The sequence below is a fragment of the Colossoma macropomum genome, unplaced genomic scaffold, assembly GCF_904425465.1.
Source record: "Colossoma macropomum unplaced genomic scaffold, Colossoma_macropomum, whole genome shotgun sequence".
Lineage (NCBI taxonomy): Eukaryota > Metazoa > Chordata > Actinopteri > Characiformes > Serrasalmidae > Colossoma > Colossoma macropomum.
In genome coordinates, this window is record NW_023494803.1 from 17,900,354 (window position 1) to 17,912,588 (window position 12,235).

General features: G+C 36.9%; 1 protein-coding gene across 3 annotated transcripts in view; it reads right to left on the minus strand.

Moving 5' to 3' along the window:
* fsip1 (fibrous sheath interacting protein 1) overlaps positions 1-11,409 on the minus strand; it is a 73,516-nt gene extending 62,107 nt beyond the window's left edge. The window contains exons 1-8 of one of the 3 annotated variants that reach the window (XM_036593512.1): positions 11,359-11,409; positions 10,167-10,341; positions 10,028-10,091; positions 9,281-9,435; positions 9,077-9,158; positions 6,919-7,014; positions 5,610-5,746; positions 957-1,076 (exon numbers count right to left, since the gene is read on the minus strand). In XM_036593512.1, coding sequence (XP_036449405.1) covers positions 957-1,076; positions 5,610-5,746; positions 6,919-7,014; positions 9,077-9,158; positions 9,281-9,435; positions 10,028-10,091; positions 10,167-10,334 — 822 coding nt within the window. In that variant the 5' untranslated portion in view covers positions 10,335-10,341; positions 11,359-11,409. Of the gene's footprint in view, positions 1-956; positions 1,077-5,609; positions 5,747-6,918; positions 7,015-9,076; positions 9,159-9,280; positions 9,436-10,027; positions 10,092-10,166; positions 10,345-11,358 lie in introns of all 3 variants that reach the window. The other 2 variants (XM_036593513.1, XM_036593511.1) reach the window with 2 other exon arrangements.
* Positions 11,410-12,235: the final 826 nt, after the last annotated feature.

Consider the following 12,235-nt stretch of genomic DNA (forward strand, 5'->3'; position numbering starts at 1 on the left):
TATAAGAAAGAGTGGACAGTGTATTGCATTTTAAAGAAGATCTCAAGAGGCCTTTAACATGCAATGCAAAGGTCAGTAGCCCTTTCACAGATACTAAAAAAGTGTTGGTTAGGCTGGTTCAGTTTACCATGTCAGGCGGTGTGACTCCAGGAAAACCATAAAATGTGTTATTATTATAATATTTTCTTTTTCTGTTGTTCATGGACAAAGGTTTCTACGGGTGTCCAAGTACAAAGACTGATTTATACATTTCCAGTAATGTGAAAGTATAAATGTAATAATGTGTGGTTATGCCATGTGACATTTTCTGAGTGGTAAAGTTACTGTGTTTATGAATTTATACCACTATGTAAAAATATGTTTAAACATATCAAATAGATTCTTGCAGATATAAAAATGCACAAGGCATATTTTTCAATATTTTTACATTTATTTGTAATACTTTTTGAATTTAGAATTTTTAAAATGATCATTTTGAAATCTCAGATTTTTCAATGACCCATTTACAGCATATGAAACTATTCAGGACTTACAGAATAAGTGTCAATGATCATTCAAATAATATTACTTCTCAGCCCAATTTTCTTCCCAGTACATAAATAAGTACTTTGCATTTCTACATTTGTAAAATGAAGCATAAACAAACTGAAAGGGAGAAAAATCAAAAGCCAAATGAGCAACATAAACAATTAATCAAATCAAACCAAGACAGTGTGTACACACCCTTTGCAGCCATGAACTCTGCCTTAGGGCTTGCCAACACATCATTTATCAAAGAAGAGTGTAATTCCTCTAATTCATCTGAGTTGCAATGGGATGACTGACCAGGCAAGATAAGACATGTGACCTGCCCTTCACATCTCAGACAACATCTTAACAGCGTAATAGTACCCTAGACACAACGGAGAAAAATAACCTTCCTAATACAGAACATATTCTCGCAGTCTGAAGTGTACCTGAGGGTTGTTCAGCGGCTCAACATGAGCCTCCTCTTCTTCTAAGTCCTTGAGAAGCTCCTCTAAGCGCTCTTTCTCCTCCTGAGTCACCAGTATGAGACTTCCCGCACCACCTGCAAGCTTCCTCATTTCCACACAAACATCACATCATCTTCAGCATGGACGGACTGAGGGTCCAGCACAGGAATAAATGCCATAGTTCTGCTTTTGCAGCAATTATACAGACAAACAAACAAAATCTACACAAACTACCCCAAATGTCAAGATATCTTTAGTGCCCAAGGTTTGCTTGTTTAGTTTTGCACTGAAGCTTTAAGAATTCAACCACTGAGATGTAAACAAAGTCATTCAGAGGGTTTGATGTGAAACAGTTCATCATAGAAAGACTCTCTGCAGTGGTGGTAAAAGGAACCAGGGGTGGTGATGCCTACCACACAGATATATAAGCCATTTATTTACTATCCAAAACCAATAGTGAACCTACACATGTCTTCTGAGTTTTTATATGTAATGTTGATAATGGTAAAACAGTGGTGCGTGAAAAAAAAAAATACATTTCCTTTGGGACTATTTTGTCTTACAAAAGCCCTACATGAAAACTATTTGTCCTGGCAATAAATATGTTTTTGCTTGTAAAATCACCATATATCATTAGAATAGAAGTAAAAAAAGCATAAATACAGTAAAAAGTAATTAGAATTTCTTATTGTGAAATCATTTTTCTTATTGTAGATCATATCTTGTCTTCCACTTTAATGAACACAGGTTTGGTTCAAGATTTCTTTTGGACACTTATCACCAGCACACTTAATTTAACATATGAAGCAATGATTAGCCAAATTGGGCAATAAACACAAATAATACTGGGCTTCTATGAGGAGAGGTTTGGAAATGGTTAAACGGTTGATACAGACCACTACTGAAAAAGCTTTTATTTTGCATTCTTTTCTAATTTCATACAAAGATTTTTGTTTTACAAATTCTATCATCAGTATAACAACTGAGTGACAAGTAAAATCCTTGAAATTTGAACATGAATTTCAGAATTTTAGTATTTGGTATGCACTCCTTTTGTTTAATGACAGTGTGGATGTGAGCAAGTACAGACTCCACAAGTTTGTGCAAAAGCCTCTGATGAGTAGATCAAGTCTTCCAGAGAGTCATCAGAACACGAGCCTCAGTGGAAGAAATAAGATAAAAAATCGGACCTCTTAAACAAAAGACTCCTGATCATAAACTGGCTTACATTTCAACTTTAGACCTAGAAATAGTGCAGAATCTTAAATAATTCTTCTTTATTTTACTTTTGGACCCCACTAAACATAAAATCAGTAATTAATATGTTAATATTATTAGTATTTAGTGTAATATTGGTTTTTTCCCAGAGAAATAAATGATAACTGACCAGAAAAACTGCTTTTAAGTTTCTCAGGTGCCTTGAACTTTTGCACAGTACTGTACATCTCCCAGTAAATGGAGTTTAAAAAATACACTTTAGGCCAAACTCTTATCGCAACACTACTGGAACATGATGTTTCAGGCATCAGGCAGTGTATTTGTAACCATTTTGTGAAATAGCTTTCAGTGATTAAACTCTTCAGATATCTGGTTCCTATCACCACCACTGTGAATAATTCTGACTCTGCAAGTTTCTCTAGAACAGAACATTTCACATTAAACCACTCTGACTGACTCTGCTTACATCTTAATTAAATTATGCAAAAAGCTTCTACCTACTAATTAGCATTGTGCAAACTGCGTGTCTAAATAATCACACGTAAATAATCTTGCTTATGTAGTTTAAAAATACAAATATAGGACAAAGTACACATAAACTACAGCCTTGAAGATGCCTATACTATTGTTTTTAGCTTTGCAACATTTTTGTCCATTTTATAGAGAGCTGTGTCAGAAACCACATAAACTAGTCTATTTGCGGCCTTGTAGCTCAGTTGGTAGCGTATGGAGCTACCAATGCCAAGAACATTGGTTCAGTTCCCAGGGAGCAGACATAGTGCATATCACCCCTGTACTGTAAGTTGGTTTGGAAAACTAAATAATGCAAATTTGATTTTTCACAAAACTACCAAGTAAGGACTTAAATGTAACAATGAATGAGAATTTTTTTTGCAGACTACAAACTCATTATTACAGGCTGATTAATACATTATCTTTCCTTTTAATTTACAGTCCTCAAAAGTAGACTTGGGATACTCTCCAAATACAATCTATATCTTTTTTATTTACTACTTTCCAAGACAAATGTATAATTTATTCATCTGTATACATCAGAAACGGACAAACAGCATCTCTGTCCTTTATGTAGGTCAGTATGTAGTATTTTATTGAGGTCAGTGTGTTGTTGTGTATTTCGTCTTTTGGATGACAGCTTGAAGTGTTCTAGGCATGAGTGCATAAGTTTGCAAAACTGATGTTCAGCCAGGCTTGTTGGATGTTCACTTTTGGGTGGACAGAGTGTGGCAGGTTTTACAAATGTCCTGTCTCCTGTCTACTGCTGCTCTATATTTTTCACTCTGGAGTTTCAGTGGATCTGTAGTCTTTCTCAGAGACATTTTATTACCAAGAGACAGAGTTTTCTTTGTGACATTAATTCAACTCAATATTTAAGCTTTCTTAGTTTCTTTCAGAATGTTTAAGAAATTTAGAGTGAAGAGAGTTGAATGGTACGTTAGAGATCTCTGATTTGAACATATGCATTTGGATTAGTGTCCCAAAGTTTGTTCTGAAGTAAAATGAGTGTTTAGGTAAATATTTTTTAGCTTGCTATAGACTAAATCAGAATGTTTGTAAGCATGATGCTTGGCTATACTTGCTTCCAGTCAGCATGGAAGCAGCTCAATTTACAGCACAATTTACAATAAATAGACATATAACAGGCAAAACAGTGGCAATAATGTCTTTTAGAAGTGTTTTAGGCGGTAATGTCAAACGTACCCAAGTACGTCACAGATTTAATACACTCAGCTTTCAATTTAACAAACAAACTCTTAACAAGGACGGTTCTTCAAGGGATTTTTCGAAAAGGCAGTGGTTTTTCTATTGTTATGATGTCAAGCTTATAACAATAGAAAACCTTTTTGGTGCCAAGTAGAACCATTTTCAAAAAAGGTTCTATATATAACCATTTCTGAAGAACCATTTCACCATTCAAAAAAACATTTAGGCATGAAACTCTGAATAGATATGTTGTCTTTACTAAAGACCCCTTGAAGAACCATCTTTTTTAATGAGCAGGTAACTTTAGTAGTAGGATCCTCTGTCTTTGCTAACACCTGCAGCTGAAGCTAATAATAATTTAGCACTACCACACAACCAACAAGAGCACCAAAATGTAAACTAGGACAATATGTTTTGTTAATATGCTATTTTTATAATTACTACTACTATAACTTTGTGAGGAGTCTGATATAAAGCAGCATAAGCTAGTTAAGGAGCTAACGCTAATAGCATTTATGCTAACGACCACAGAACAAGTGTTTTAGCTCATACTGAATCACACATGATTCTGTGTAAGAGATTTATCTGAGTGCGTGTGCAGAACAGTGCAGTATATTGTTTCATATGAGCCTATATGTTAAGTTAACTAGCAAGTGAGGTAGCTAATTAGCCAAATTAGACGTTTTAGAGTTACATAAACTGACCAAAAAGACCATTCATTTGTTAACTGTAGATAACAGTTCCAGCTGTCTCTTGAGTAGAAAATGAACTTGAGCAGGTAGAAAATTAACTAGGACTTAGCTAAACTTCAAGTTAAAATGAGCTGAAAGAATATATATATATTAATAAATAATTCTGAGGATTAGTACAAAATCCTATTGCATTAGTGCAGCGCTACCAGAGCCGGTTTACGGGGAGTCTGGCCACTTCCTATTAACCCCTTATATCAAAACATGACTGTAAAACAGCAGAGGGCACCCACGAGCTAGTCCTCAATGAATGGGGGTGAACGGAACTAAACGGCTAAAAATGAAACCACTTGCCCAGAACCTTCCTTTAATTTTAGGAAGTAGAAGGATGTATTTCACTAAAAAAGCAAAGAAAACTCACCTGTATGTTTCCTTTTTTCTACAGCAAGCGGGTTTTCAGCAGCACAACGCCAGCATTACTGCTAGTGAGCGCCAAATGGTTGGTGAGCGAAGCAGCTCAGTGGCTGTTTGCGCTCACTGCCGACATGAACGTACATGAGGTGCCGTTGTAAACTTCTACAACACGAGTTCAAAAGTGTTCAAAAATATAACAGTGGTGTTAAAATGTTTTATGCTGTTCTGTGTTCAGGATATGGATGCATTCTTTAAGCATTTAAGCATTTATAAACTATGATTTTACTCAAATCCTCCTTATTAACCCATTAATTTTGAGCTCGCTCAGGAGTGCCCTCTAGCATTTGAGAAACCCGGAAGACATTACAGAGTGGTAACTCTCCTCACTACAAGTTCTCTGGTGCTACCCGTGTTTTCCACTCAGAAAAAAGTTCTTTGCTGCTGTGATGTATTGTTGTTTTGTCCTAATTTCAAGACGTTTCTCAAAACTTCTTTTGAGCACTGTGCTTCTGTTAATTATTCTGAATGTGAAAAAGTGGCTGACTTGTTCAGTCACCCATATAGCCCTTGAACGGACATGAAGTCAACATACCTCAATGTTTTTCTTGACAAAATCTTGTCTGTGCTTGCTCTTGCCATTCAAGGTCTGTCTGCTGTCTGTCTGCTTGTCTCGCCTCACCTCTTGACCCCCTTCTACAGAGCCTGAAGACTCAGAGTGCACTTCGACCTCTGTGTGGGGTCATGAACATACAGGAGACAGATCAAGTAAGCAGTACATTCAGCAGACAGTTTGAACTTCAGCTCTAAAAGCAAAAGGATGGGGTTTAACCAAGAGCTGTAAATATCTGAAATATCTATATCTCAAAATCCAATTATGATCCATTAGCAAACTCAAATTTCAACAGAATTTGATTAATTTAAATAATTAGAGTGAACGCACAAATGTGACAGGAAGAGACACTTGTGCAAAAGTTTGGGCCCCCAGGTCAAATTACATGTTAAGTTGATTTTCTAAATGAAAATAAGAAGTCAATGCATCCCCTACAGAGAACACACTTCGGCACATTTTTATGTACAATTACATGTTTGCAGAATTTAACATATTGGGGAAAAAATAAAACAAAAAATCTGAAGTTGCAGAAGTTATGGCATCTTTTCTATTTTGTTTTTTTTTCCCCAATATATTGAACTCAGAAAATAAACAGAAATTGTGCAATAGGTTAAATTGCTGAAACATTGATAGGAAAACACCATATTTAAGTTTGTTCCCTATAGAGAATGTGTTAACTTATTTTCACTCAAAATCAACAAAACATCTCAACTGACAGGGGTGTTCAAACATTTGCATACAACTGTTTTTACACAGACATTATGATTAAACCCAAAGAACGGAGATAAAACCTCTGGAAAGACTCAACAAAATGGAGAATAAACACATATAGCACTCACTTTGGTCTACTGAAACCACTGGTGTAAATGTAAAGGAGCATAAGTAAATCTTTCTTCCTATTTGTACTAATGGTCCTCATTATTTGTCAGAGTAATCCCTCTTTAAACATTTAAACAGATCTTTCCATTACTTTCTCTTGAAATCTCTGAACAGCCATGAAAACCGCCACCCCACATCAAACAAAACTGCAAACATCTGGAGCATGAATGGATATAATTATTTGTGAGGTTAGGACTCCCCCTAGTGCACAATCAGCAAAATTGAATCAGGTGCTGATCTACACTGAACACAGTAAGCCACATGTGTCAGGCTCTACTCCTCACAGGCCAAAACACTGCAGACTTCAGCACACTGCCTCATTAAACACAGCTCATCAGCTAATTAGCAATGCCTTCATGAACTGAATTCATGTATGTAATGTAAAACATTATATATTATAAATAGTTCTTGCCTTCATTTCCCAGCCTGAGGCTCAGGTCATTCTCTTCATCCGGAACTTGGGTCCCAAACACAGGTGTAAAGTCCACTTCTTCACTGCAGCCCTTGGCTACAAGGAATATACACACAATTAAAGGGGACATATAGGGCTGGGCAATAAAACGATAACGATAATTATCGCGATTTAACTTTTCCTTGATAGAGTGATACGACATGTTCGATAAATGTTCGATGTAATACACCATTCTCACACTCTCACGTTCAGCGAAAGCCTTGGAGGCGTTTTCTACTGCAAGGAAGGCGACACTACTCTGCTGTCGCCAGGAGAGGGCGCACTTCCGAGTTTTTCTACATGATTAGAGAGGGAGGGGGTCAGGAGTAAGATGAGTCTTTAGCAGAGTTATACATTCCCTGTTTGAGTGGAGCGACCGACAATCTGCTCTCCTGTGACCGAGTGTGAGTGACGAGGTCAGTGGTGTAACTGTACTGACCTACAGCGAACTCACCTCTTTCTGTACATCCTAACCAGCTTTAGCAGCGTTAAATCACAATCCTCACAACTAAAGCGCTGTTGCAGCGCTCGGGCAGTCATATTTTAGTATTAGTGCATTCCCAAGCAACAAAAGTGAAAGAAAGAAGTGGGTTCATGTAAATTACAGCTTCGATTTAAATGAAAGTAAACTGAGGAAGCTGTGAGGCATTGGAGAGCGGGGGAGCGCTATCTTTCCAGGCTAGCTGTTTTTAGCAGCTGGCTAACTTGAAGCTGCACTCTGTCACTCCAAAACACGGAGAATTGATGATACTGTAGATCAAACACGACACAAAAGCACCGCTTTCAGTTTAAACCTAAAAGGAGGACTCTGTTTGTCTAGTGTTGATATTTTGCAGTTCACCACTTAAACTACTACAATTGAATATCCAGTCGTCGCTAGCTGGTGTTTGAATACTGCGATGTCATTTGTAGCGGGGTAGCCGAGCGCTCGTCACCAGCTAAAAATAATCTGTTTTCTTTCTTAAGTTATGACTATTACAAAATAGCCATGCTTTTCCAGCTGATAAAAACAGCTCAGCAGACACTTTCTCTCACTCTCCCATGCCAGATTTGTGAAATGTTCCACTGTTTGATGAGTGTTTGTCGTGTTCCGACCATAAAGGATAGTTTAAAACAGCAATTAACCACCCAGGAGCAAAAATCAGCCTTCAACCTTTAAAGAAATAATGATTTGACATTTATCGCGGTATGTATCGATATCGAACGATATGAATTTTGTTTATCGTGATAACATTTTTGGCCATATTGCCCAGCTCTAGGGACATATCCCAAAGATTTCTTACATTTTATTTTTCCCTCACTTATAATGTCTGTGTGGGTTCATTCATTTTACACAACCATTTCAAACCTTTATGCCAATGATCTCTGTTCTAATTAGCTGCTCTGTGCCTTATTCAAAATCAGTTGAAACACTTCTTATAAGTCCAATGTGAGTGGTTGGGGCTAAACTGTAAGGTCACTGCCGGGAACAAAAACTCGCATCTACATTTTTGTCTTTTTAGCATTTTTTTCACAAGATTGTAAATTGACAGTTGCCCATAACATTGTATTGAAATTATGAATAGAGCAAGAGATATGGCCCACAGTTACTTAGAATGAGATCTCATTCCATTAAGTTCAATTGAAAGCCGATAATATCTCTTCCTTTTCTTTAAAGTTACTTTATAGAGATACATATCTCATCCCGACAGCCAAGATATGTAAATGCATTGGTTTGCTTGACAACACAAACATGTTGAATTCAAAACTGTTTTTGCAGCTTAGTTTCCATATTTGGACTTCATGGACTGGAGAGTGAATGTTACATTCTGAAATTTTGACAAAATTAAGATATCACATATTCCATAATGGTGGCTCTGCAAGCTTTCTTTCACGTATCACTTTTACTTTGGATTTGAATAAAAGGAGTACAGCAGCTTTTATGTAATATTGAAAATATAGGTTTGACTGTTATTGTCATGGTTACTGTTAATATGTAAAACAATATCCACAAAAGCAACTGATTACCTTTACGGATTATCCATTCATATTACAATTAGGTAATAGAAAACACTATGCACATACGAAAACACTATGCATGCAATGATTTTGAAGATTTCCCTCTGTTAGCAGGACTTACACGTGCTGGAGGTTAGTGCCAAGAACAAGCGGGTGTTTTCTGCCTCATCACTGCACTCTGCAGTCCTTTCGGTTTTGAGATCCTACGAAGTGTGTCAAAACAAAAGAGAACACTATAGACTGCATCCTTGATGGAGGTGGATGGGCATTTGCAAATGAAATCAGGATTCTGCTTCTATGGAACTTCATTTGCATCTAATATTACCTCCAGTTCTTGCCAAAGTTTCTGGTGAAGTTCTCTTCCTTGCTTTTTCACTTCTTTTTCATTGGAGATCCTCATAGCCAATATCCTGTCTAGTCTTTTCATTTTCCTGATGGCTTTTAGTAACTCTGGATCTTCATTTTCTTCATCAGATACATCTGCAAAGCAAACAATCCAGAAGGGGTATCAAGATGGTTGATACTGGGTGAAAAAGAAACAAGTTCACCTTTTGATTTTAAACTATGTTGCTTATATCAGCTTCATGTTCTATAAAGTTATGAGAAAAGAACACAATTTTAGTGTGTGTGTTGTTTTTTACGATCTCAGTTCTCCAGTACAATGACCATGAGGTTAAAATGAACAATGTCAGCTACAATAGAAGGTATTTGCATCTATATTTTAAGATCATATATGTGGTGAGTGGCTGTGATTCCTATATAATTCATAATTAATGTAAAAGTATATAACCACAAATTAATGTTAATGTTCTGCTCTTTATCTTCATAGTAGCTTCACTTCAAATCTGGAGTACAAAGTTAAAATACCACTATAAATGCAATATTATTTTAAACCACACAATTGCAAATGCTGGGGCCAGTTTTAACATTTCTTTTTGTATATGTATGTGGTTTACATTCTGTAGATTTACATTTGTTGACCTTTAAGGACATAGAATCTTAACACCAGGTTTCTACCCTGAACAGAACTACATAAACAAATGAATATTATTTCCCCCCAGTAATCACCTACCTTGACCAGGAGGCACATTTTCTGACATGCAGTCTGAGTTATTATCCTGTTCACTCCATCGATCCTAGTATAAGAGAGATCTGACATCAACTTGGGGACTGCTGTTCATTATCTGCTTGCAGAAGGAGGCCAACTCTACCTGTGTTTCTGAGACTTCTGGGCTGAGGACCTCCAAGGACCTTGGCCTATCCTGGCTCACTTTGCCTACCTCAGAGAGAGACACGCTGGACACACGACTCCCAGCTCGAGAACGTTCACTGGAAGCTGGCCGAGAGATGTCATCCAGACTGCCCTTTGTGATGTCCATTTAATATCTGCTTAAATTAATATAATCACAAAGCATGTGAACAGCAGGTTAAACATATAGAAGAATCAGAATCAGAGAAAAAAGTTCTTGTACTGCTAGTATATGGAATGTCTATAGACTGAGCAATATAGTTTAGATAAGTTTTCATAGCTAGATTAGCTAACTTGGTAAGGACCTTTCGGTGGCCTCGATACTTTTTCAAACCATGTTTTGACTGAAATAGAAGCGTCTGATGTTACTACTTACTTTACTACTGTTACTACTGTTACTATTTACTTTTTTAGGTTTAAATGCTAATTTTTCAACTTTTTACTGGTCCAAATGAGTCTGCACAAGTTAAAAAAGTAAGTAACTGAGTTAACTTTTAATATTACCAGAAAAATTATTTGTGTTTTACATTCATTAATTGATTGTTTGAAGTTCAATTAACTCAACATGTCAAGTCAACACGGTTACGTACTTTTTTGAGTGTAAAAGCTGCATATTTTTACAGTGTAGGAGATCGAAATATCATACATATAGTTTTAATGCTGGTAATATTTTCTGATAGGGTGCTTTACGCTGTCAAAATATCCTACATATAGTTGTAATGCTGGTAAAATCTTCTAACAGAGTGATTTAGGCTCTAAAAATGTCCTATAAGTTATATAGGGAACTTCCTATAAACATGCACAAATATGGTAGCGTAGGACATTTCGACAAAGTAGCACAACTGCACGCCGCTTTCAAAAAACGCAGTGACATATTAACCCTTTATCCTAATAAAGCATGAACACACTCATGGCTTAAACCGAAAAGCTTAAAGAGAAGGGCCCCGTGTTCGGCCCTGTCTGGAAGTTAAGTCTGTAGCTAACGTTAACTGAGCCAGAAAAGATGTCATCACAAACCTCAGCCTGAGACTGAGGCAGGCTAAGTTATCTGAAAGGAGCTAAACTAATCTTTACTAAAAGACAGCAGAATCGTAAGATTTATGCGATATTACAGCTGAAAGATGTTATTTTATATATTTCTATACTAAACTTACTGTTATATGTCTCACGTGAAGTTCATAGGAACTGTTTTTGTTTACTTCCGGCGACTTGGTATCCAAGGGCAACAGCTGGGGTTGCCAGTCGTCTATCCTGAAATCCCCGTTTGAGTGGTGTGAACGAAACAGCGTGACTGCGGGCACAGATGAGTAGTAAACTCACAGGTACCAAAGTGCTGTAATTTCGGTGTAGAAGAAAATACGGAAAACAAGTAAATAACTTTTTTGTTTTGAGGAGGCAGCAAAAAACCCAGCGCAGCGCTACAACTACTCACATAAGCGTAAGGCAGGAGAACACGACCTAGGATGAATTCTAACTACTAGCAGAGGTGTAATTAACGAATTACATTTACTCTCGTTACTGTAATTGAGTAAGTTAGTTTTCCCTGTAATGGTACTTTTAGGAGTAGAATTAAATCATAGTACTTTTCCTCTTACTTGAGTTAATTTTTAATGAAATATTTTTACTTCGCTACTTTAATTTTCATAACGTTACAGAGTAAAAATAAATTATGAGCGTATAAATTCAGAAACCTATGGGAACAAAGAGCGGTTAAATTGAAAAGCTTCACCAATCAAAAAACAATAGCTCCGGCAGGAAAAGCATCACAGAGACGTCCAGTTTAGTGGAGAAGGACCGAGGAGAACTAAACCAGCACAGACGAGGAACAGGCCGCGTCCAAACGGTCATCTGTATTCATTTTCTCATGAACTAAAGAAAACGGCGTTATTATCAGCGGCCAAACACGAAACCTGCTGAGATCCGCTCTCATAACTCGACTCCAGCCTGAGGGAGCGTTAGCCGAGCTAGCTGATCCGAGCTAAACAGGTACCGTGTTCACGGGTTTCTTCTTTCTTTTATAATGTTTCTGTT